Genomic DNA, 25,394 nt, shown 5'->3' with positions numbered 1-25,394 from the left:
TGGTTGTGTGCAAGTCAGCGCTTTCAAGGCTTTCTTCTCAACTCTGTGGAACTACGTTTTTAAAAGCAAAAGAATAAAAACTGCAAGCCTATGGTTTTAAGCCCACAGGGCCAACCCTTGCAGTCTTGGGAGAGTGGAAGCAGCCAGCTACAAACTGTGAGAACAGTCATCCTAGGTCCAGACTACTGTTGCATCCAGAACAGTGGCCAGTTGTGAATGCTTGCTGAAGAATGTAGAAACAGGATAAATCCGCAGTGATGCTTAGCGTACTCCTGTGGTTTCCTTATGCACAAATCCAAACGCTGTTGATCCATATGTGTCTCCTGATACTTCTCTACTTTTTTTCCTCTTTCTTTCTTTTTTTCCTGCTTGTTGGGGAAAAGAGGTACTGCATTGCAGTGAATCAGATGTTTGTTTCTGGCCTAGGTAACAGTCACAACAATTGGTTATGGAGACAAAGTTCCCCAGACATGGATTGGGAAGACAATAGCTTCCTGTTTTTCAGTATTTGCTATATCTTTCTTTGCTCTGCCAGCGGTAAGTAGAACTTGGATCACTTTAATAAAGTCTCTGACTTGGGCTTACAATTAGGTAGTTTTAAATTAGTGCCTTTGATAGGAAATAATGGGGTTGGGTGTTGCTTGAGAACGTGCACACATGTGTCCTCAAGTGTGTATGTACACACACATGCAAACGACTGAAACTGCTGTATCTTTACTGCAGTCATTTTAGGGAGGTGTGGCCTAGAAAGGAGGTAAGAGTAATTTTTGCTACTTGGAGAACTGAAGCTATTCTGTGAAGTAAAGAGAAAGAGAGGGGTTTTTTTATCAGCATGTCAGCGCTGGAGGTGAAAATTCCTTTGTTTCTGCTATTTTGTGATTGTATAACAACAATTTGGGGTCCTGTGAGGAGAGGAACACTGCCACGAAGCAGAGGTCTAGGAAACTGCATCTGCTTTCCTACATGGTACTATAAAGCATCTTTGGGCTTTTTGGATCTTCAAATAAAGGAATGGGGGGGAATAAAGACAACAACATCAAAACAATTAGAAAAGACAGAGTATTTCTTCAGTAACTATTTTTTAACAGAAATGCTGACATAAAGCATATCTTTGGCTTCTTTGCTCAATTTGCCTGGAAAATCAAACTGGGTTCTGGCTTTACTTGTGGGGTTTTTTTGTGGCAAGGAATTAAAAATAAGTTCAAAGAATAGCTGTAGATCAGTCATGTGACATTGGCGTTTGATTCTCCCACCATTGTGTAGGGTTGCCTTTGGAACGTGACTCTGTGAATGCCTCTGACTAACGTTACCTGTAGATCACAGCAGTAAACACATACTGTTTATTGAAGTTACATGATGCCAATATCAATGTGCTCAATTTCAGGTTTATTTGTTGGAATAAATAGAATTCTGTCACTGTGGACATTTGAAAATTTAGAACTTTTCTAGGACAGTCTTTTATAAAATGTCTATTTCATATGGCAAGTATTTGTTTTAGGCATGTGAAGCAATATTGCAGTCTGACTAGTAATTTTGGCTATATTTAGGGTATTCTGGGGTCTGGTTTTGCCCTGAAAGTACAGCAGAAGCAACGTCAGAAGCATTTCAACAGACAGATCCCAGCTGCAGCTTCTCTAATTCAGGTAAGGCCCCTAACAGTAAAATGCTTAGGAGAGTATTGGAGGGGGAGTGTGGCCTAGTAGTTAAAGTACTGAGAATCACAGTTACTAGATTTATTTTAAATCTATAACTTGTTTAAGTGTTTTGTCTTTTTGATCCATTTCAGTCACTAGAGAGAATTAGATAATTGCCTGTCCCCCTCTCATGAGTGAACATAGGAAGTTTTACTAACCTGAGATTCACAGGCATAATGACACTAACTGGATGCAATGAGTCTATTTGGTGAAATAGTAAAAAAAATCTTTGTTCTAATCTTTAATTCCTAACTTCCTTTTATATTCCCTTAGGTCCTGTGCATCTGCCAAATCCTGAGGTGATGAATGTGTATACATATACATGTATACACACACCTCAGTTTAGAATAATGTCCCAGCATAACATTCCATATGATAATGTAAAGAATGCAATAGCATGGCGCACAAATACTAAAACGTGACACACTGCAGAAAGAGGGACACAGCAGTATTCTATGATGCTTGTGGGGATTTGCTTTTATGAGGGTGGTTTGGATTTTAGTGGGGTTTTTTTGGGTGTGGGGTCCTGTGGTTTTGGTTTCTTTTCGCTGTGGGCAGGGTTAGACCCCAGCTCCTAGGGAGAATGCTACAAAGAGCATCCTTAAGATCCCTGTGTGCTGAACGCATGTTGCCTGGTGCAAATTGTACTCACCACAGTTATATACAGGGAAGAATGTATTTTATTAGGCATGGTGCTGTGTGGTGTAGCACAGTGATTGCAGTCAGAACTCTTTGCAGCATGTTTATATTGATTGAAGGTTCTGCTGTTATTTTGATTTGCAGCAAAATCTGACTTACCTGTCCTGCAGGACAATAGTGACTGCTTTTTCACCGAGATTATTGGTTTGGGGTTTTCTTATAGACTCTGTGGCGGTGCTATGCAGCAGACAAATCCTGCAGCTCTACAGCAACATGGAAGATCTATGTTACATCACCGATGCAACATCCCAAAAAACCACCAGCGCCATCTAGCCCTAGTCTGAGAAAACAGGTAACGGAGAGTTGGCAGAGCTCTATTCTCTTCTCGTTTTTACTTTGATTGGGATAACTTGCCAAAATCCTTATGAAGTGTCCAAAGAATTTGGAGAGCTGAAAGGCATTTGTAATGGGACATTTTAATGTTTTCCTCATGCCACAGCATGATTAGTTTAGTCTTCCTTAAAATATTCCTGAGGGACAAATGTCTTCTCATTTTCAATTTGCCCTTGTGGTCAGACAGGTGCCAGTTCTCCGTTGTTTTATGCCCTTTGAAGTCTCTTCTACCTTCTCAAAAGGTAGTGTAAGTCAATGATAACACTTGCCCATTTTGCATTCATTTTGCGTAGTAGTTCATACAGAAAGAGGAGAAAGCTAGTTTGAAAATTTATGTTTGCATTCAACATGTGGCTGACAGTATAGGTGCTTTTCTTGCCGAAGTACTTCTCTCCATGGTACTTTTATGTGGAACTGTGTAGAAATTTGGGCAAATTCCTGAGCTGTGGCTGCAGTAAAGTGGAATAGTGTTTGTCTACACAGGTGGGATTGCCTCAATATAGTTGTGTAGTTTCATTGGCAAGCTTGCCTAGCCTTCAGTACCCCTCGTAGAAAGGTCCAGGTCTGCAGCAGGTCTAGCTTAGATACCCAGTGATGCTAGAGGCCTGGGTTAGGCAGTAAAATCCTACTGATGCCTGTTGCCCAGTGGAGAATTGCAGTACAATTTCTGCACAGCATGTGTAGAAAGCTCTATTGGCATGATCTGTGTGCATGTATATGTTTCGGTGTTAGAGCAGTGCAATCTACTTGGTGTTGAGCAGAGTGTAACTTTGCCATGACACTAGCTTCTTCGTAACTAGAGGCAGAAAAACCCAGAGGAAAGGAGTGAAGCTGAAGTAAGGCTGGGTAGTGTGTTTTTCTGAACAACAAGCAATCTGTGGTGGGAGAGCTGGAAAAAATCAACAGTTTTTAGTGCCCTTAGTATTTTCCCTCTGTTTTTTCTAGTGAGAGGGATTTCCCTAATATATTATCAAACCTAAACTTCCCTGTGAACTGCTAACCCTAAATCAAGAACATAATAATGGTTCTTTCATCTCTTGCCAATGGATCATCTTCCCTTGTCAAAGGAGACTAGTTCTTTCTTTCTCTACCTAGCCTCTCATTTTAAAGGCTTAAATGTATATTGATTATCTAGTGCATGTTGTAGCATTTTGTTCTCCAGAGAATTCCTAGTTTCTTTTCCTCCTATGAGAGACCAAAATCTTTGCTTTTAGAAGCATTTTGATGCACTGCAGAGCATCCACTCTCTACAATAAATGCTCATTTCTACTATTTTTCATGCCCTGTTTGATTAATTTTGAACATGCTTTTGTTTGTTCAGCTCTGCAGCAGTTAGAAGAATGAAATCCAAAAGACTGAATGCAGACCATAATAAAATAAGAATTGGTTTACTTAGACCAAACAGCAGTGTCCCATTTGTGAATATATTGAGCCTGCAGCTGTTTATGTTGATGTGTGCAAATACTCATTCTCTCTGTTGATGCTTATCTCTAACTGCTTAGTGGTCACATCAGAGGCCAAAGTACTTTGCAGAACTGAGTGCAGTAGCCCTATACCTCAGCTTCTTGTCAGAAGGTTACTGGAGCATCAGGCAAACTAATGTATGCCTCTTACCTCTGTTTTGAGGTGAGGAGGAGAACCAGCCTCTGTTTTGAGGTGAGGAGGAGAACCAGGTGAGACTATAGAGCCAAAGGGTAGGTGGTCATGAAGACTGGGAATAAATGCCATGGTGTGAGAAGTAGTATTTATATAGCTAGGTGGTGGCAGCATCCAGGAGGCAGACAGCACAGGCTGTCTAGTCAGTATGAGAGTGGCTGTTATGTTGGTTGCTTCCAGTCACAAAAGCAGATGGAGACCAGCCTTGCTTGGAACCAGTTGAATCCAAACCTTCATTTTTTTTTTGTTCTTGTGTACCAATTGTAGGGTGCTTATTAGGTTGCCTCTTAGGCTTCTAAAATCAAGAGAACTTCAACTTTGGAGGCAGGAGGAAGGATTTATCTTCTCCTGAAGTGCCTAATTCAGCCTTTTTGGTAAAAGGTGAAATTTTCTGTAGTTGAAAAGGCTGTACAGTGCCTAGCTCATAGCTCAAAGTCTATGGTTATGTTTCATTAGAGCTTAGAAAGATGTTGCAGCCAAGCTGTTGTATACTCAAGTGAATACTATTTTGGGTGCCTTGAGTTTTGGACCCAGTTTGAGAAATTTTACTTAAGACCTGATTTTCAGAATGTGCTAGGCATCTTCTGAGAATCAAATTCTTACCAGATTTAAGCTGATAATTCAGAATCAGCCACTCTCACAACCTGGGTTAATATTTTCACGCTTTCACTGAATTTCAGTTGCATTCTTTAAAAAACCCAAACAAAATCTAAAATGAATTTACTGTATAGTGAAGTTCTTGTGTACTTTTCTGGTTTTGATAGTATCTTCTGATATCATCCCATTTCTACTTCTACCACAGGCTAGAAGATACAAAAGAAAAGGGAAACTAGGCTGTGGTAATGATTCTGCACCTGTAATAAACCCAAGAGAGAATGCCTTGTCTATTCCACAGATCACTTATGATCACATTGAAGAACAAGAAGGCAAAAAAGATGTATCTTTCTACATTGATGAACCAGGAGGTAATTTACTTTTGCTTATGTTCAGGTTGCCATTTTTTTAAGAGGCAGTGTTAAAGTGAATTGAACTGATGCAGGGAAAATTTTTGTGAAAAAATAATTTTAAACTAATCAGTAAAGCAAGATGCCTCAAACTGAGGACAATTGCATAACAACAACAACAGGGGGACACAAATTAAAGAAATCTTTAGATTCATGTGGTGTGAACATCAAAAGAGCTTTCTTTGTTTACCAAAGTTAACTCAATTAAGATATTGGATATATGGTTAATTCTGATTTTTTTTTTTTTAATTATCTCAGAGGTTGATGGAAAGCTTCCTCAGATCTACCCTACCTTTAAACTTTACCTCAGATAGAGCCTGAAGGAAGGAAAATAAAACAGGAAAAATCTTTACTTTTTTACAGCATCTTCTTAAACATTGTGCAGATAAATTGTGGTAGGCACAGCTAATTTTTTTTTATGCTTATGTCAACCAAGAGGTTTTGACAAGTGGTTTTTTTTCCTGCTTCATTTAAAATATTGTGTGTTGCTATAAGTGGCTGTTGTATTTCAACTTGGAAACTGGCTGAATTTCACTGCTGAGCTAAGATACTGCTTTGTTTGTAAAATTCTTTTTTAAATTAAGTTTGTAGTGGAAATGTGGGTATGAAATATTGTTTACTATAAAATGAGGAGTTTTTTTGAAAGCTAATTTTTCCACCTTTGTGTTGATTTCCTTTGTCTGATGGGGTTGGGGAAAGCTGTGCTAGTTCTGGATCTGCTAAATCTTTAGCTCAAGGGAAGATTGTTTCCTCATAGTCTGAGGAGTTATGCTCCATACCTAGAGGCACACAAAGCCTTGCCAAGTTAACTGAGGTATCCAAAGATGCTGGCCCTAGTCAAAGTTATGTTATGTGGTGCTTTGTTTAGATTTTCATCTTCTTTGATAAACCTGAACACCAATTCTGTATAAAATTGCTACTCTTATGTGACATTGAAGCTGACACACAGTTTCAGCCTGGAGAGAGTATGACTGTAGTCTTGACATGATGGTTTCTTAATTAAAAGTACTTTAAATATTTTTGTCCCTGGGGGAATATGTAGTGTCTTCTACCTTTGATTGTGTTCAATATGGGAGTTTCACTGGGTTGCTTTAACTTTACAAAGTTGCTAGATTGTATTGTCAATGCAACCGATGTCATCCAAGCTAGAGCTGTCAGTCAGATGTGGAATAGCAGAGATCTGAGAGCTGTGGCATATTGAGGCACATCTGTAAGGGGTAGAAGCATCTGGCTCCCATGGGGATTTAGAAAGACCTTCAAGCCTCTGCTTCATGCAGCTGATAGCCATGAACTGCCATTGTGGGAGGAAGAATTTTTTCTTCCGCTGATGGAGGTTTTCATTACCCCTCATGTTCTTCCTTGTGTTTTATAATCTTACATAAATCTTGTATCTGTCACTTTGAGGTCAGAATGCTTTTCAGCAATGGTGGTATTTTAATTGTTGTTTGGCATTTCCAGTGCTTTTATAGGGTTCTGGGAAAGGGGATGAAGGGTGTGATTTATAAATAAAGTTGCTGCTTTAACTACATGTCTCTTAAACACGCTGAGAATGAGCATAGTATTCTGCTGTTAGATCTGTGCAGCTTCCCTTGCTGACCATGTAGTAGCTGATTTTGCTGAGTGTATTTTTCTATTGTGGTATTAGTCAGTGATGGACAGAAGCAGCAAAGTGGTGTGTAACTTGTAACAGTACTGAAGACAGTAAAGGTGTTGAGGACTATGTTGTCTGTATTCGTGACTCTGCCAGCAGACATCTATTTGCTTACGCTATGTTTCTTAAATGTCTATAGTTAGTCTGAGCAAAGCTCTGTGCATCAGAGGAAAAAGATTGAAAAGACAAGCCTGTATCTTTTTCTGCCCGACAGCTTGGTAACAGAGGAAAAGGAAATACTTTTGTCCACTTTTTCTGAAAACGTTTTCTTGTTGTACTTTTATTATAGCTGGTCTAATTTATTCTTGTTCTGAGACAGCCATGTGTATTATTCCCTTACCAATTAAGTTTTATCTATTTTTCATTTTCTTTCACATTTTACCTTAGCCAGTGTCAGGGCTAAGTCACACTTCATTTGACTTTTCTGATTCATTCCTTCTGTTGCAAAGCTTCCAGGAATGTAGTTGGCAAACTCGTTTGCTCAATTGACTGAACATTCTTGACACCTCTCAAAAGTTTAAACCTGATTTCTCTCAGTGAAGTTCTCCTTGCCAGAATTAATAGGCTTCTATTCTTGGGAAGTGGAAGTACTAGGCTTCAAGCCTGTAAATGGGGGTATTTTTCCTCTCTTAAAAAGCTGAAAGGAGAAAAAGCAGAGAAAATAATAATTAAAAAAAGGCAATTGAAAAAGGCTGTGCCAGCTTCTCTTTCAGTGTTGCTATAGTGGAATATTTTATTCATTGGTTGTGGGGGTGGATGTTTTACAGATGATGGCAAACTTTGAGGTTGAATTAGATCACTTTTTTTATAGGCCTGACCTAGGAGGAGCAGAGCTGTTGCTTTAAAACAGCTCTTCTAGTCTGCTGCTCTGGTCAGCTGCAAGAGAGACTGGAGGGAAACCTGAAACAAATGCCTGGCAAGTGCAGGCAACAGAATAACAGTTCCACTAAGAAAACTCCTTGTTCTGGGCAGATATAAACTGAAATTAGGTTAAAATTTCCTTTTCCTTACCTTAATTCAGGAACTGCATTGCATAAGCATACCTTTTTCATGAAAATAAGATTTTTCTTGGGATATCCTGTTCCTGTATCCATGTCCACCCAGCATCCTCTTGGCTTGCTCAAACTTGCTTAGGAGGCATATCTTTCAAAGCTAGGCAAAAATGCTTTCCTCTTCTATATGAAGAAGGCTTGAGAAAAGGAAAGCCTTATAAAGCCTAAAGATATGGTCAACATTAAGGTTTCTGATACTTCTGTATGTGTAATAAAAAACATGTATTAGATAGTGCATAATGCAGAAACTAAAACTTTGTATACCAGAAGTGATGGAATCTTGAAACAAGCACTTGATAACATAAAAGGAAAAAAGTTCCTGACTTAGTTCTGAACCATGCATGGGGTTTTGGGTGTGACTAATGTGAAGTGCTCTGTAACCCTAAGAACTTGACCATCCTTGCAGGAATGGAAAGGCCAAAAGTCTTTGGCAGTAATAGTTTCCTTGTTTCAAGTCAAACCTCTCAAAATGAGGAAGCTATTTAGAAAGAAACTAAAAAGGAACAGCTAAAGAAAACATGGATTTAAGAAAAACAATTCTGGAAAATAACTGTGATGCTGAAGGTACTCTAGTGCAGTATATTCTTTTCATGGGTATCTATTGCTTTTACTGAGGAACTCTTTCATACTAGGGTGTATAGTTTAATTTTTTTTGTGTAGTGATTTAAAACCCTCAGTGATTTCATCCTAACCTGAGATTATAGCCATAATTATTCTCTATAGTCTTGAAATTGATCTTTACCTGTACTTCTGTCAGCCATTGTGTACATACTCCCCTGCAGCGGGGTCTGTTATCAGGATGACAAGACATGTATGAACTCTCTGGCATCTTTAGTATTCCTGTAAGATTTAAAGAAGGCACTTCAGTATCAAGATGGTGTTACTTATGATAGCAAGAGTGAGTGGCAGGTCATAAGGACTGATCCAAATGGAAGAAAAAACAAATAACATTTGAGTGTAACTGAAATCTTTTACATGCACTTGAGTTTCATCTTCAAATAACAGCTATTCGCTGCAATGTATGCTTCTCAAAATGAACTGAATAGCTGTTTCATAATGCTTTTTATTAGGGAGGAAAAAAATTATAAAAATGTGAAAGTTTTTGGACCTTGAAGGTCAACCTCCTGGGACATCTCCAGCAGATGGAATATATTATTCTCTGTCAGATATTGTAGGTTGTATGCACAACTCATTATTGCAAATTTGTCAAAGTCACAAGACTCTCAGAGTGATAAATCTCTGCTGGGGTAAAAACAAAATTCCCTATTTATCACTGTGCTTTTCTGTTTGCTTTTGGGAATTTCTTGCATGCTGACATATTCCCCCTCCCCCCCCCCTTCCCCCTCCATATTTAAAGCAAAACTGCACAAGAGTAACTTCTCACCAGGAGAGGGGAGAGAACTGTAATTTTTGATGACCCCCAGAATACCTTTGTAAGCCCTCTTATATAAAGTGTGTAAGGGTGCTAATGTTGATTTATTCTGTCTGTAATGCTAGTTTGGATGCTGACATTCCAGAATTCACCTATCTAGTAATGGGTTGGCTGTTCCTGGAAACTGGCTGCATTTTCATTGGGGAAAAGGGTTGCTTTCCCTCAGTGGTGTAGATGGATTACAGTCTGCAGTACATATAAAGAAGCAAGCATTTTAATTTAAGTGGATTCATAGATTCCAGTGCTGACAAGCTGAGTGAAAGGTGAGAAAAAACATGTCGCTAAAATTAACAGAATAAAGCAAACAGCAAAGCTTTTGAGGCTCTGCATAACTGTCAGTAAGTCAGAAAAGCATAAATATAAAGATATGTTCCAAATTAGTAAGAGAAAGTATCCAGATACCATGCTTCTGAAAAATGTCATACTCTTAAGGTGAGTTTAGCACATGCTGCTGGTTTTGCAGTGAGAATCTATATTCAGCATAGGGCTATCTAACTTCTAAATCTGTCAGTCAGTTCAGGACTTGTAGGCACTAATGGTGCGTGCCTGGGAGTAAGAATTGTGGAAACGTACCTCTATGCCTCTACCAGAAAGTTTTCAGTCTTTGCTGTTTCAGCCCTGGCTGTCCTGAGTGAGAACTTTCAGTGAATTCTGTGGTTTATCTTGCATGACCGAAGTGGATGGTAGAACTGGGGGTGGTGTAAGGGGAGATGGAGGCTGAGAGGAAGAGAACAGCTGCCTCTGCCAAACTCGCTCTTACTTCTGATTATATCTGGCAGCTTTTGAGGTTTAAAAATTTATTTTTGTTCTGCGTTTATTCAACTCCTTGTTCTGCCTGATTTAGGACCAGAGTTTCGATCACTGGTCACACAGGACTTGAGCAGGGACTTTGTACCAGATGGTCCCAGGGACCATGGTGAGACAAGGTATTTGCAGCTCCCTCAAGCTTTTTCTGATTAGTAATATCAGTAAAACTGAGTTTAGACTTCTTTTTATTCAGCAAACTTTTTTGTTTCATCAAAGACACTACATTTAGATGAAATTTCATTTAATTGAAAATGTTTCAACTAACTTTAATTGTGATGTAAGACTGAATTTAGCTGTTCAGTAGCAAAAGAAAATTTCTCTGCGTGGTAGGGAGACTTTATGATGACGTTGGCTTAGCATAAATACATGGTGAATAACAAGTTTGTGCTATAGAGTTAAAAACCCAAATGAACAACAGAAGTGCTGTCAGCCACGGACTAGTGGCAGTGGTGTTTCTGGTAAAGTTGACTATTAGAACTGGAAAAAGGGACACTATCAGCACAGCAGTGGTGGTGGTGGTGGGGAAATTGAGTTGCAAAGGAGGGCATACCCCAAATAGGATGTTTTGTTGCCAGAAATTAGTATTTCAGGCAATTGTTAAAACCTTTAAAAATGTAGGAAATCAGAGAGGCAAATAAATTCTATTTGAGTCAACATGTTGCCTAATAATAAAGCAAAGGTAGCTTTTTAAAGTGAGATTAAACTGACCTAATAAATTATATAGTTTTTGGTAAGCTGTTTCATGGTACTGGTGGGGCCCTGATAATTTTTGCTTTTGGATCCAGAATATATGTTGATATTCTTGCTGTGTAAGTCTCTGGGCAAGAGAAGGAAGGAAGAAAATCCAAGACCCTGTCATAGGGGTGTCAAGGGAGAATTCAACTGTTGACCATAAAGACAGGAAATCAGTTTGTTTTTTTTTTTTTTTATGTTTGCTCACCCAGCAGAACCTTCTCACAATACAGGACCTTGTGGGGTGTTCCTGACCTCTGTGCCTGAAGGAATGCATTGGAAAAACCTATTATTCAGCTAGGTCTTTGGTAGCCTTAGTACAGAAGGTGGAGAGTGGAAGTAGAGGAGAGACTGTTCTACCTTTTGAGTTGTACTGCTGGAGATCTGATTAAATATGTGAAAGGTGTGTTGGAGAGTAACCATAAAATGATAGTCTTAGCCAGCCTTGGGAAGAAGAGAGAAGTGAAATAGAGTTACTTGACTTCAGGAATGGAAACTTAAGAGTTAATAGATAAGGTATGGTAGGAAGCAAGACTAGGAAGTGTTATGCTCAAAGTCTTTATAAGCAAGAGGAAGCACATGTTATAAAACTAGAATTTAGTGCTGGTATAACTGAAATCTTGAGATCTAATCACTATTAGTCCAGATCTAATTGTTACAAAAAAAGAATCAAATGCAATATTTTTTTTGCATATTTAAAATGTTGCAATAATAGTAAAAATACAATTAAAACTATAACAATTCTTAATTTTTACCTATTTTCCTGGCATTTATGCTCCTTTGGGTCCTAAGGTTTCATTTGCTGCAGGGGAGAAGGGGAAGTGCTACAATGAGTTATTGAAACCTGGTGTCCTTCACAGGGAAGATATGATGTTTGTGGTGATAGTTTCTTCTTCTCCTGGGATCTGTTTGGGGTCACTTATAAATGTTTCCTAACACACTTTTATGTATTTCTTCATTGGTGTGCAGCTCCAGGTTTCATGTGAATTTACCAAATATGTTCACCTTTATGTATGTGAGATTAGTATTTCTGTGTTACCCTTAAAACCGGTTTTGTCCTGCTCCAGGACTATGTTTTTCTTTGACTATTAGTGAATTGTTTATAGCTGTGGTGTCTCCAGTGCCAAGCCTGTGCCCCATCTCTTCTCTCATGCCTGTACTCCTATACCCTGCATCCTGTGTTTCCACTTCTCAAGGCCTCTGATATTCTCCCTAGCCTGGATTTCTATAAACTCTGTCATTATTTAGTTGTCAATACCTCATTCTACTAGAATAACTGCTGTTACTACTGTAGATATGAAACTATGGTTGTACAACGCAAAGATTAAAAAAAATAAAACAAGTCAGATACAGACACCTGGTCAATTAGAGAAACCGCTGTCTCAGGTAAATCACTTGAAATCAGGCCAGGAAAAGTTTGGACAGAGCAGGCTGGAGAAGCGTTATTCTTTAGGTCTTGCACTTAGTACAAAGCTTAGGCCCTGTTACTAGCAGCGCTAATACAGGACAACACAGAAGAATTCAGGATACATAGGAGTTCCTTAGTGAACTCAAATTAATATCTCAGTCTGTCACTTTTCCAAAACATGGGAAAGACAGGAACAATCTGGGTAAATTGTGAGCTTTTTTTAATGACCTAAACTTGAGATGAACATCTATGCAGAATGGAAGTTTGGCCCAATTATTAAACATAAAGTGTAAAGACAGTAATGATGTCAGGTAATAGTTAATGCTTTTTTCTTTTCACTGAAAATTAACACTGAATTTGCTAAAATTGACACTATAAATTGTGTCACTTGCTATTATTTGGCTAATGATTCAGTGAGGAGCAAATCAAGAGGAAGAGAAAGGATTGGGAAAGATACACTGAAGTCAGGTTGCTTTTAGTTATCTGGGCTTGCAAAATAAATAGCTGAGGAATAAGGCAGTGATCAGAAACAACCTGTAAGCCACTAACAGGACTGATAAGAGGCTGGTGGGGTGCATGGTTCTTTAAAAGAGCACACAATGCGTGCTTTGAAAGGGGTGGAAGGAGGAATTTCCATACGTAGGAAAGTCCATTTCCTAGAAAAATGCTGGTGTGGTCAAATTATTTGTAAAAAAAAAAAAAAAAAAACAAACCAAAAAAAAACAGAGTAGGAAGGAAATAAGTAACAGCAAACACAAATCGGTTGAGAGCAATCACATCAGATCATGCAGGGTATTTTTCTGTGATGTGGCAATTTATGTTGTAGATAGGAGAGAAGCAGAAGATGGTTTATATACTGATTTTAGTCACTCTTTCCCGTCTCCTCCTTATATGTGCATAAACACAGGATCTGTATTATGGCCTAGAAAACTAGCTTAGGCTACTGCAGGAGGGATGAAAACTTGTTGGAACATGATAGTTAACAAAATATTCACCAGTGGTTCACTGTTTAACTGATAAATGTGTTTAGAGAGGTTTCTGAGCCTGGTGCTATCAAATAAGCCTATCAGTGGGTCAGATCACGGACTAGAGTGGAATTTTTATTCAATGCACATTTGGTATCAACTCAGCAGTGGCTGAGGGCACTTTGGAAGACAGCCTGCGGGCCCGTGAGCCTCCCACAGAGGCAGCGATGCTCCTGCAATTGGCTCCTGTCTCATGTTCCCCTGCTAATCCTGTACCTCGCTAACTCACTGCTGTGATCTGTCTCCATACTTTTGATATCAAGTACAAAGGCAGCTGCTTGACCCGATCTCTGGTCTATTAGCCACCTGTTTACGGTACGTGATGCCAAGGTGTGGAAAAGATAACCCCTTCACTGCATAGCACTGGGGGATGTGTTGTGCTCAAATGAGCCCTTGTAGAAAGAGGCTTTTCCAGTTCAGCATAGCACTGCAGCACCTGTCATAGGTTCCAAATTATTTTGGGGAAGTGAGGGCAACCTTTGGCGGGGGGGGGAGAGGCAATTTGGGATTTAAGGTTTCCTTTTTTTATGGGGGGCTTGAACTCTGGTGAAGACCATGATTTTCTAATGCTGTTCTAATTGGTCAATTAACTTAATATTAAAAATTTTAATGCAGATAGTGCATCAGGGAATGGGAAACATATATAAATGGAGGTTGCCTAGGGAAACAGTCTATGAAACTTACCTTTAAAAGTACAGATAAGTATGTGCTACACAACTTGGATTTTTCTCACCACTACTACTTTAGAATCTCATCTTTTTGTTAAATGTTCAGCGAGGTAGCAACAGTCTCACTCCAGTGCAGCCCAGAATACAGAATACGTGGTCTAACATGCCAAAGACCAGACTTCAAACAACAGTAATTTAATTTCAAAATGCGAGGTACATCTCCATGCGATCAGGGGGATGAGAAAAGGGAGGTGGGAAAAGCCCAACCAGCACTTAGGCCAGTGGTGACATACAGAGCAGTTGCAGTACTGTAGATTGTGAGGTTTTCCATTGCAGTTCCCTAGTGACTGGAAGTGAAGGCCTTTTTGAGCCACCTCAGAGCCTTCTCCCTGAAGGCGAGAAGCAGGTACTTCATCTTATAAATGGCAATAAGGGCAACTTTTTGCATTTCCTCTGTATTTTTTTATTTTTGTGTGTGTACTGGCTTTGTAAAAAGCCAAGGATTGTCAGCTTTTGCCTCAAATTCTTTTCCACAAAAGCAGCAGAGGCAGCTAGAGACTGTTAAAATGAGAATGGAGGACAATGACAAAGCTCTAGCATGTAGTAGTGGGCTGTTAGACTGCAGTTTTGGTGTTGAGGCTGTATGCAAAAAGCTCGTCTCCTGTTGAGGAGGGAGCACTGCATGAGTCAGTGTTCCTGGATTCTGTTCCTAGCTCTGTTACTGATTTGCTATGTGACCTTGGGCAGACAATTAACTTACTGTGCTTCAGTTGCGTCATCTGTTAAATGAATATAAGTCTTGTCTCTGTCACAGAGATATTGGGAGTCTTAATTGTTTATGAAGTGTTTTTAGACTGACACAGCATTACAGAAGCGAAGAATGCTATTAGTCAATGCAGTATTAAACATAGGCCTACACGTTTATTTATTGTTAGCATAAACAAGGAGGAGTGGTAATCAGGAATGTCAGCTTTTGCAAGAAGAGAAGCTGATTTTTGCAGAAAATGTGGAGGGGAATGCTCTGTGGGGAAAATAAGATGTGATTTAATCCAGAGTGTAAAGCTACTCTTTAGCCACAAGAATTTGTTCTTTCTGATGGGAATGACAAAACATTATTGCAGGAGATCAGTGCATCATGTTAAAAAAAAAAAAAAAATTATGGCTTTTTAAACTGGCTCTACTTAAATGGCAGAGTAGTAAATTACTTTTACTACTCCTTTAAATATACTTTTTGTCTTGAATATGTGAGTTAATATGGCTTGAAAAGCATGTATTTTACATATTTTACCTTGTAAGTCAACTGGGAAAGCTGAAAAGATTCCAGCATTAGAAGTAAAATAAACTCTGGTTCTGGGGGTGGGGTGTATGTGTGTGTATATATATATGCAACACTGACCATTAATTAAAAAATGGAGAAGTAAAAATTTTGTGTTCTTTTTTTTTTTTTTTTTTGGTTTTGCTCCCTGTTTAGATTTCCGGGTGTTATCCACTTTCTAAGCAATTTTAGTTTGCTTGATATGTCTCTTTACATAGCATGCTGTTTGCAGTCTCGTAGATGATGCCTGGAAAATAATTTTGATATACAGGGATGCATGGTGTTCTTTCCAGATTTTCCCAACCATAAATCCATCAGAATCTTTGTCTTTACTTCTGTGCTTTGGAAATGCTTCCATGCACCGGCCAGAATAAGTGCTGTGATGGAAAATCTGTCCTGTCAACTTGCATAAAGATACATGCACAAGGGACTTTTTACACCTTTCTGTCAGTTTAATCCTATTGGGTGCTAAAAACCCTCTGTATGTCTGAGTATAAATAGCAGAGAAATCTAAGAAATAAAGCTTTGTTTCAACCTCTGTACCTGGTAAAAACTGACACATTCCAGTCAATGTTCTTTGGTTTCTTGCAAGTAGAGGTTCAAGAACTTGTCACAGGGCTAGCTAGGCAATCCTTACATTTAAAGTGGTCTTGTTTGCTATTATGTTGTGAATCTTCACACTTGAATAATTTTGAACTTATAGCTGCTGCATCTATTGCTGGCTAAGAATTTCTTTCTGCTCTTCTCGTGAGTGTTATGTTTGAGAACCTGAAACCAGTGCACTTTGCTGTCCTGTTTGAAACGGAGTGGTGGGTCATTAGGGTGATGCCAGTGTTGCACTAAGCCATGATCTGATCCAGAGACACTTTAACATTTTCCTGTTTTATTTCTACTTACTGCAGTAGAAAACAGCATATGCAATGAGAGTGGCTGTGTCATAGGGATGTACATAATTGACGCTTTCTGAAGGGAGATGATTTCCTTATTGTTGAGCTTCTTCCTGTTAATTCTGATCTGCATAAGATCTGACAGACTGGAGGTGAAAAGAATTAGTTGCTCTGAAGACTGTCCACAGTCTCTGTTGATCATGAAACCCTAGGAAAATAGGTGCTGCACTATGTGTCTGCCAGTTTGAGGTAGTCAGAACTCTAAGAGTATTTCTTATAACTATAGCAAAAAAGAAAAGCAGCTGCTTGTCATTTACTTAACCTTGCTTGGGCTGAATTTAATCAGTGGAAAACATCTGGAACTGATTCCCCTTCAATTTGGAGCGTCCAGTAATCTGCTGTGTACATAACAACTCGTGCACCTTTAGCATTAGAATACTTTGCAAAACAATCTTTTGCAATATTGTTATCTTTTGGAAAGAAAAGAGGAAGCAACAGTAGTTTCCTAATGAGCAAACATTTGCAATGTTGTGTATAGGTTGTGTTGTTCATTGATTTTGTGCAGCTGTTGTACGGAATCTATTGATCAGAGTTAATAAATTTCTAAGTGAGTAAGACTGCTTATTTGTATTGATTAAAATTGGGCCAAATTCTGAACTCTTTAGCGTTGCTTGACTATAACTGATGAAACAATTTGACCTTGTTATTCTTTTGATAGAACGCAATGTTGAATTATGAGCAAACCTTGAGTATGTAAAAAGCTTCTGTCTATGATCTGTGAGTGGTTTTGCTTAAAATTCTTAGTCTTTCTTGCAGAATTACGGTGTTGGACTTTTCTAGTGAGCTACTGATACCTGCTTTTCAGCTGACTTTTCTGTTAAATAAAACCAAAGGAATCGCTGAATTGGGTAGTAATACTGGATAAAATGCTAACAATTGTTAAAAAGCCACTTGGTGGGAGATATGTGGAAAAATAACTGATGCATTTAAGCGATGTTTTGTGTGCACAATACATTCCTTCTTTAAGAGGGAAGTTGGCAAAACTAGAATATATACTCTTTTTCAATATAAATCCTGTTCACTTGCAGGGAAACATTTATATTTAAATGAACTTCTTTGGAAACCATAAGTGACTAAATGTATCTCTGGGAAAAGCTATTCCTTCTTAGTGTTCTCCTGAGAAATCTGCAGTGAATATCCCAGCTGACTTAGCAATAATTTCTATGGGAATTCCTCTGGGGTAAGACCCACAGAGGTGGGGCGGGGAAGGGTGATGAATTACTTTGGGCATTCCTTCCTCTTTGCTTTGCTCCCCTCTATTAGGGAGTTCTCTTACCCACATTAGCATGGAAGGAAAAGTAAAACTCTTATACGGCACCCTCCTGTCTTGTATTATGAAAAAATACAGATGTGATCAGTGCTACCCAATGCAGCAAAAGAGTACCCAGCTTGGAAATATAAAGCAACGTTGATGGCTCTTAAAATTATGTGTTATTTTGATAATGTATTATTTTTGTATTGAGCATCTTCGAGCAGTGGCAATCCACCATCAAGGAAAAAAACCTCCTGGGTTTCCTCTTTTTCGTTCTTGCTATGGTCTGTAGCATGTGGTCTCACCAACAGGAGAATTGTGTGTAGTTGGCATAGACTTACAAACTCCTCTGTAAAAGGAGAAGAATATTTTTTCATCTTTGAATAAGGTAAATTACAATTCCAATAACCAGTTCCAGGAATTCTGGCTTGCACACAGCCTGGTCCTGAATCTGCCTCACGGGTACGTAAACTGTGACTGTATTCTGACCCTTTGGATCTATTTGTGTTCCTTTAAGTGTTATATTATGCTGAGTTCTCAGAACTTGATTCCAGTTTTCAAAAAAAATCTTAAGCAGCATAATGCCAGTATTTGTTGCTAGTGGCTTTTTGGTTCTGTTTTTAATGGGGTGAATCAGACCATGGCAATGGGATACTCTAGACCTGGTTGTACTAACTCAATTAAGATCCATTTCAGGTCAGGTTGACCTGAATCTATCCTAGATTAGTTTGTGCTGAGTGAGCCATCATGAAGCAAGTGTGTGCTGGCAGCCCTAGATAGAAGTCCACAAGTTTTTCTTGCTGTTTATTTGAAGGGCTCAGATTGGCTGCTGTTTCTATTAACCTTTTAAAAGAGAGCGAGTGAGCATACACTAGATTTTGATGTACACGGAGGCCCAGCAGCTTAAGCTTTACAGGGGTTAATTTAGCCTGATGAGCAGAAAGTATATGCAAAAGTACATGCAAACATGCCTTAGCATAATAAAATATCAGTGTTGAATAGGATTTTTCCTTTTTTTGGCTGTTCATAAAACAGTGGGCCTATTCATATGTCATATGAATGACATCAATTTTAGCTGATAGAGATCTACTTGGATAAGGTAGTGATGGCTTTTAGGGGGAATTAGTTTGCCTGGTAAAGATCCTCGATTTACATTATTTGTTATCTTCTGTGTAAGTCTCCTTAAGGGGGTAAAGATGTTATTTGCTAGATAAACAAATGCATCAGTACCTGCCAAACTCAGATGTGGACTGGCCGGAGAGGAACCAGCCTGGGGGGGAAATACTCCTTGTACCTCTTTTACAAATGGAGAGCAAGGCAATTTAAGTTGGGGTCCAAAAAGTCTGCATCAGTAGCAATTTCTAAAAAATGATTAATTTGAACAAGTTTGTCTATTTTACAGCATTTAATTCAGAGTAAGGCTTACTAAGGAGACGTCTGATGCTCTCTTCTACCTCCTTCATCTCCGTATGTCCCCTCACCAGCTTTGAATGGACCTTAGTGTGTTCCCATTTCATAGGATGCAATCACACATCCACAGTCTTCTCTCTCTCCCTTCATTTAGATGCTGCTACAACTGGGTCATGCAATTCTTCTCTATATGAGATGGAATTGTCCAAGAGATTTTTCCACTGTTTATAGTGTTAGCTTCTCCGCCAACCCTCTGAAGAAAATATGCTGCAGGGAGATAGGAGGTCTCAGCTTTGCGCATTGTCCCTTGTGTAGCGCAGATGTCTCATCTCAAATGCTGAAATGTGGCTTTTTTCCATGACACACTCTCCAAAGGAATTGATGTCTTAGCCATGAAAAAATGACGGAATTGTTGTAGAAAAGCTCTCTTCAATTTCAGTGATCTTGTCTAAGCAGTTGCTTTTGCAACTGAACAGCTACTCCAGGGTAAATAATGCCGTAGATTTTTGTCTCAATGCTGTCAGCTTTCATTTAACCTGTTGAACTGCAAGTAACTAAGTATGTTGTGCTGACTGTCAGTCTATAAGGACCTTGGAGCACAACAGGAGAGTGCTAAGGTTTCAGTTGTGAATCTCTTGTAATATCAGATGAGGGTGATGGTTAGATCTGGGCATAAGAGAAGCAGGTCCTTGTCAAGGTGGTGCTTCTGTGCCATGCTAGCAAACATCATTGTTATAATAACATTTGCAAAGCCAGAAATGGTCAGTACTTCGAACCAAACAGCAAGATATTCCCTTCATTTGTGACTTCAACCTAGTTTAAATCTGTTTCTCAGATGGAAGAAGGACATATCCAAATTTGAATAAGAGAACACTAAAGCATTATAGCTTGAAAGCCAACTTGTAAGGCATGGGTTTTGGGGAGGTTTGGGGTGGGGGGTGTCCCCAATAGAAGAACATAGTCAATGCTCAGAACAAGGAAGTAACTGCACAAGAGCATCAATGCAAAGGAAGGGGGGGGGGGGGGGAGTGAGGGAGATGGGGAACAAGGTGTTAATTTCTCCCTACTGGTCTCAAAGCAAATCTCCAAAAGCCTTGGATACAACAGTCAATAGCCTTTATGATGCCAAGAGTCCAACTGACAGTAAAAATCTTAGGTCTTAATGCTTTAGGACTGTAGTAACAGTCTTCACATTATCCTCTCAAAAGAAGTAATTTGCCTCTTGGGCTATGCCTTTGTTATTTCCGGAAACTGTAATGCCTTCCTCTAAAGGTTTATTGGAATAAAATTCATTTTACTTTTATCCTTCCTTTCTAGGGCTGTGACATGGTGCTTCACTAGTATTGCATTTTTTTTTTTTTCCCCATAGCAATAGTAAAGGTGTTTGAGGCCACTGCGTGAATTTTGCATTCACTGGACAAGTGCACATTCAGATCTGTACTAAAATCAGTGTAAACAAATTTGGATATATTCTCAACTCCATGTGAACAAATTTACTGAATAAGAAGACCCATCAAGAATTCTTGGATACCACCTCAGACTTGGAAAGTCCCACGGCTGCAGACCACAGGAAGGTCTCTGAAGCTAGCACTATATATCTGTCCTGTCCTTGTGCATCTGCTCGTCACCTCTGTTGGAGACAAGGCAGTGCATAATGCAGTTCTTTGTCCTGATCTGTTGTTATCTGATATTGGGAAAATCCAGCTGTTTTTTCTGTTTTGGCAGTTATTCAAAAGTGCAAACCATTCCAGGATGGTATGTATATGTTTGCATTTGAATGACCGTGGAATCCTGCTACCCCTCCACTTACACTTACCAAATATATATATATAGTGAATGAATCATCCATTTTGTCCAGATTTAATGGATGAAGCAAAATGGTTATCATTTCTAAATCATTGCTGAATGAACACTTGAGAAGTCTTAAATATTCTTAATGTAGCTTGTATATCTAGTATTTGCCAAAGGGAGAGGCAGGATTACCTGTTCTATTCTAACCTAGTCTTTGAATGCAATAGAAATTGTTCTGGAAAAAAGTGCCTTTACTTGTCTTTAAAACCCAGCCTCTCTATGGCAAGGAGCTAGTAGCTGTGCTCAGAGTACAGACTCAGGTCAGGTGTGCTCTTGACTTTATCCACTGGACACAGGCATAGTAATACAGTGCTTTCCTCAAAGGTCCTTCTTAGCACTTAGGCAACAGCAAAGGCTTGTGAAATCTACTGTGAGGAAAATCAAGCTGAAGTCACTTAGGGAGAACCCTTTGAGGTAGTGATGAAACTGTCAAGTGTTTGATATTCTTTCAAAAGAAAACAGTATTCCTTAGCTGTCTAAAATGTCTTGCAAAACAGTGTTCCTGGTGAAAATGTTTGCCAGGGCTGATTTTTTTTTTTTTTTTTTTTCCCCTCCACAAGAGAAGTTCAGTCTTGAGCAATCTCTTTGTTATTTCAGCTAAAAATGTATTTGTTTACTTTAAAAAAAAAAAAAAGAAAGAAAAACCACAAAAAACCAAACCAAACAAAACTAACAATTTACTGTGAGTTTTTACTAGCTGAAAAAAATCACCTAAGGGCTCTAAGGAAGTTATTCTAGAGATACTTTTATTCCAGTTATCGTATGATCCTAGCATGTATTATAAGACAGAGGATGGAAGTTGGGAATTGCTGTTCTTCAAGTGAGTTAAGACACTGAGTGCTATCTGAATCTTTCATGCCACAGAAAACTGAAGGGAATATTCTGCAAGGGTAGTCTGTGGTTTGCGTACAAATAGCCTACCAACAAATAGCAGAACTTCTTTAGTCAGTCAGTGGTGCAAAGATTGTCCTAATCACATCTGCAGCTTGTCCTCTTGACAATGTGTCTGAAACCATTAGTGATGTTTAGAAAAGAAATTGCGCTTGCATTTTTTTTTTCTCAGTTGAAAGAAAAATATTTGGTTGGAGATCAAGACAGTATCATGGAAGTTGTTTTTTCCCCTGCTGCCTCTTAGGGTTCAACATCTGTAGCTGTATGTAAATATAGAAATAAAAATGTTGACTGATAAATCATGAGATTAATGGCATTAAGGTTGAGAATTTGAGCCATGTTGCTTTCACACATAGCAAAGATGAATTTGTGTCTCAGTCCTCAGTAACGTGGCTTAAAGAAGCACAGATAAACCCAAAGCCTTGTAATGGGTCTGATAGGGTAAGAAAATACATATTTGTTGTGACTTGTATAATATCTACTTTCTCTGAAGATGCTGATTGTAGTCAAGTCACTGCTCAAATTCAGCATTCATCCAGATTTCTCTTTGGGATTGGCAGAATCTACAGCCGGTTCATAATGTTGCATTGACTGTTGTATTCAGCAATCTCAGTGCTAGCAGCCATCTTTCGGTTCTCTGCTTTTCAGGGCTTCATTGCACATCTCTTCAAGAGGAACGCTTTGGTCTGTGGAGAGGGTGGGTCAGTTAAACAGAAGTGCAAGGTGTGCTCGAGTGAGCTTTTTCACCCTCTTGCATGCAGGTCCTTTGGTGAAGGGAAAGATGAGACATACGGTAGAGCTGTGTGTCTCACTATATCTGTCAGTGTGGTTCTTGCTGTCACCATGATTTTTCAAGCAAAATCGTGGCCTGCTGCTAGAGGAGAATCAAGGTGACCCTAAGCCTCAAGCACTATAGGACACATTCAAATGTGTTTCCACAATGTCATCATTAAAAAAATAATTTAGGCCTCTGACTGAGGGCATGTGTCAACTTAGAGTTGTATCTCAGTTATAAACATCATTGTTCCCTTGTCATGTAAACTTTTTGGTTGCTATTGGGAGTGTAGAATAGTAACTACACTGGGTCTTCTAAAGCTAATAACTGAGTCTCAAAAAATTGGATTAAAGTCATGTTTTAATTGTAGCAGCAAAAGCTCAGCAACTTCTTTGTAATAAAAATAAATTTAAGAGGAACTTAATATTCTAAATATTTCCTAATGGAGATTCTGAATAAGCAATATGAGGAAGTGGGAATGTAGCATTACTAATGAATGTACATACTGATTGAGCTCTGAAGTATATAGTTGAAGACCACATTAATTTAATTTTAAATAAAATGCAATCAGTTGGTTTGCAGCATTTCTGGGAAGATAACTAATTATGAGGGGGTTTTGTGCTTACAAGATGTTACAGTTCAAATTCCATGATCTGAAGATTGGTCAGTCAAAATTTTTATAGTATTGAGTACACAAAACAATGGTTATTTTGAATTCCTTTTTTAATAGTTGTAACTTAGACTTTTACTCAAATTACTGCCCTACCTAAAATACCTTCACATTCAACATTTAGCAAGTAAGTATTTAGAGCAAATGTATTTGAAATAAGAAGGGAACACTCCCATGAAATGTTTCTTTTCACCTGGAATTTACAAGATAACAGCTGGAGTTTTAGGTAGGAATAGTTTTGATTAAGTGCAGTCAATAGCTACAGATCATTTTGCTGAACTTGCTTTTTAGGTTTTGGGACAAATATGGCAATTATTTCCTCTAGTATTAAGACTGACTTTAATTTACAGCATTTTTCTGGTCAGTACAGAATAAGCAGATTGGTAACAATGTATGTCTTGAATTCATGATTAACTCCTAGTCAATGGGAAATTGTTCTACAAGGATTCAATTGTGTGATGCAAAGAACTGCATTAGACCAGCAAAGAATTGTGGCATATTTCACTGTAATTACAATAATTGGGTTTTGTGTTCTTGTGAGTCAAAACATTGACAACAATTCGGAAGATGTTTCTAATTTTACTGTCACTGCAATTTGTATGCTTTGACCATTAACAGTCATGAAAAATAAAAATGTTTTCAGACTGGTTTATTTTCTTTAATAGCCACACTAAAACTGTACTTCCTTTTTAAAATAAACATTTTTACTATAATGGCAGTTCTGAATCCCATAATGGAAAGTAACTCTATATATTTATATTACATGATACATTCCCTATGTGTAATTCTAAGAGTTTGTATGTGTTAAGAGCTCTCCCTGCAGAGCTAACAAGCTGCTAAATTACATTTCACTGGCTATTACTTGTTTCATTTTAAGGTCAAGTTCTTGTCCTTTAAAGAAAAAAAAAAAGGCAAGCAGTGGCAAATGATCACTTTCAAAGCTATTTTTGTCTTATTTTTCTTGACTGTTCTTACTGTATGTTTTGTTCTTCAGAGTAACTGAACTAGCAGTCAAGTATTGCTAGCCTTAAAAAGTCAAATGCATTAGCATTGGTGACTTGGATTTAGTCTTGGAGAGGTGGTCTTTGAACATATTCACAAGGCGTAGATGGTATTTCCAACTCGGAAAACATGTTCAAACTATCTGTGGGCATAAGGATTCTGTCAGATAAACAAAAGAATCGGAATGAGGCTTCAGTTAAGAGAAAAAGGAGATACTTTTTGAAGTTTAAATGAGTCAGAATACTTTGCTGTAGAATATTGAGAAACATTGTTTTCTTGACATCGTTTGAATACAACTTGTCTTGTTAGATGCTTTCCCAAAGGTGTCCAGTTCATATTCCTCCTGGACCAATTGTGGCAGCATTTGGGCCTAATGTATGCAGGAAAAGTAGCTCACTGCTGAAAATAGATGTCAGCAACTTATTCTGTGCTGTTTCAGGCACGAAGTGTTAATGGCAAACGTAAACTACTGCAGCGGAACTGGAGCTACTCTGCAGAAAGCTGTGACTGCAGATTTGCCCAGTTATTGAAATGTTTAATGCAAGACTATGTAGTATTAAGCTAATAAACCTGCAAAGAAAGAGAAACAGGAGAGGAAGGATCTGTTGGGATTTCTTGTTGAGCATGAAGTTGAGTTGGCAACATAAACATGTTAAAATATGTTCAAAGACAGATTTTTGCTAGGAGATGTTTAAGGAGAATGAGGTACCTGCTCTCTTCAATTGAAGAAAGGTAACCTCAAAGGCTGGGAAGTCTTTAGGTAAGGTAGGTAGGTAGGTGCTTTGTTTTGGACAAATGTTCTTTTTTCCTATTGATGTCACTTATTGTATTTTTCCTGCTGTCACAATCCTCCTGCTACTGCCATGTGACACAACTTAACAGCTGAACTGTATCTGCTGTGCAGTTCACTCTGTCGGTTTCTCTGAATGCTCCTCTTCCCCAACGAACCAGGAAAATCTGTTTTCCAACCTCTTTGTCAGACCTTACCCCTTATTACCATCCATATCACCCACATACATTTGACTGAGTTTGAAAGCCTGCTTTTTTTTGTGTTTAGGAGAAGTAGCTTTCATGAGAAAAAAAAGGCACTACTTTTTTTCAGGAACAGAGCCCAAGAGAG

At 38.6% G+C, this 25,394-nt stretch overlaps 1 protein-coding gene across 1 annotated transcript in view; it reads left to right on the top strand.

The window, feature by feature from the left end:
- Positions 1-25,394, top strand: part of LOC128143618 (potassium voltage-gated channel subfamily KQT member 1-like) — a 506,641-nt gene that overhangs the window by 65,720 nt on the left and 415,527 nt on the right. Inside the window, exons 7-10 of the mRNA XM_052790981.1 lie at positions 427-537; positions 1,548-1,643; positions 2,557-2,685; positions 5,185-5,347. Coding sequence (XP_052646941.1) covers positions 427-537; positions 1,548-1,643; positions 2,557-2,685; positions 5,185-5,347 — 499 coding nt within the window. The remainder of the gene's footprint in view (positions 1-426; positions 538-1,547; positions 1,644-2,556; positions 2,686-5,184; positions 5,348-25,394) is intronic.

Source organism: Harpia harpyja, chromosome 6 (assembly GCF_026419915.1).
Source record: "Harpia harpyja isolate bHarHar1 chromosome 6, bHarHar1 primary haplotype, whole genome shotgun sequence".
Classification (NCBI taxonomy): domain Eukaryota; kingdom Metazoa; phylum Chordata; class Aves; order Accipitriformes; family Accipitridae; genus Harpia; species Harpia harpyja.
This window is presented reverse-complemented; position numbering and strand designations above follow the sequence as displayed.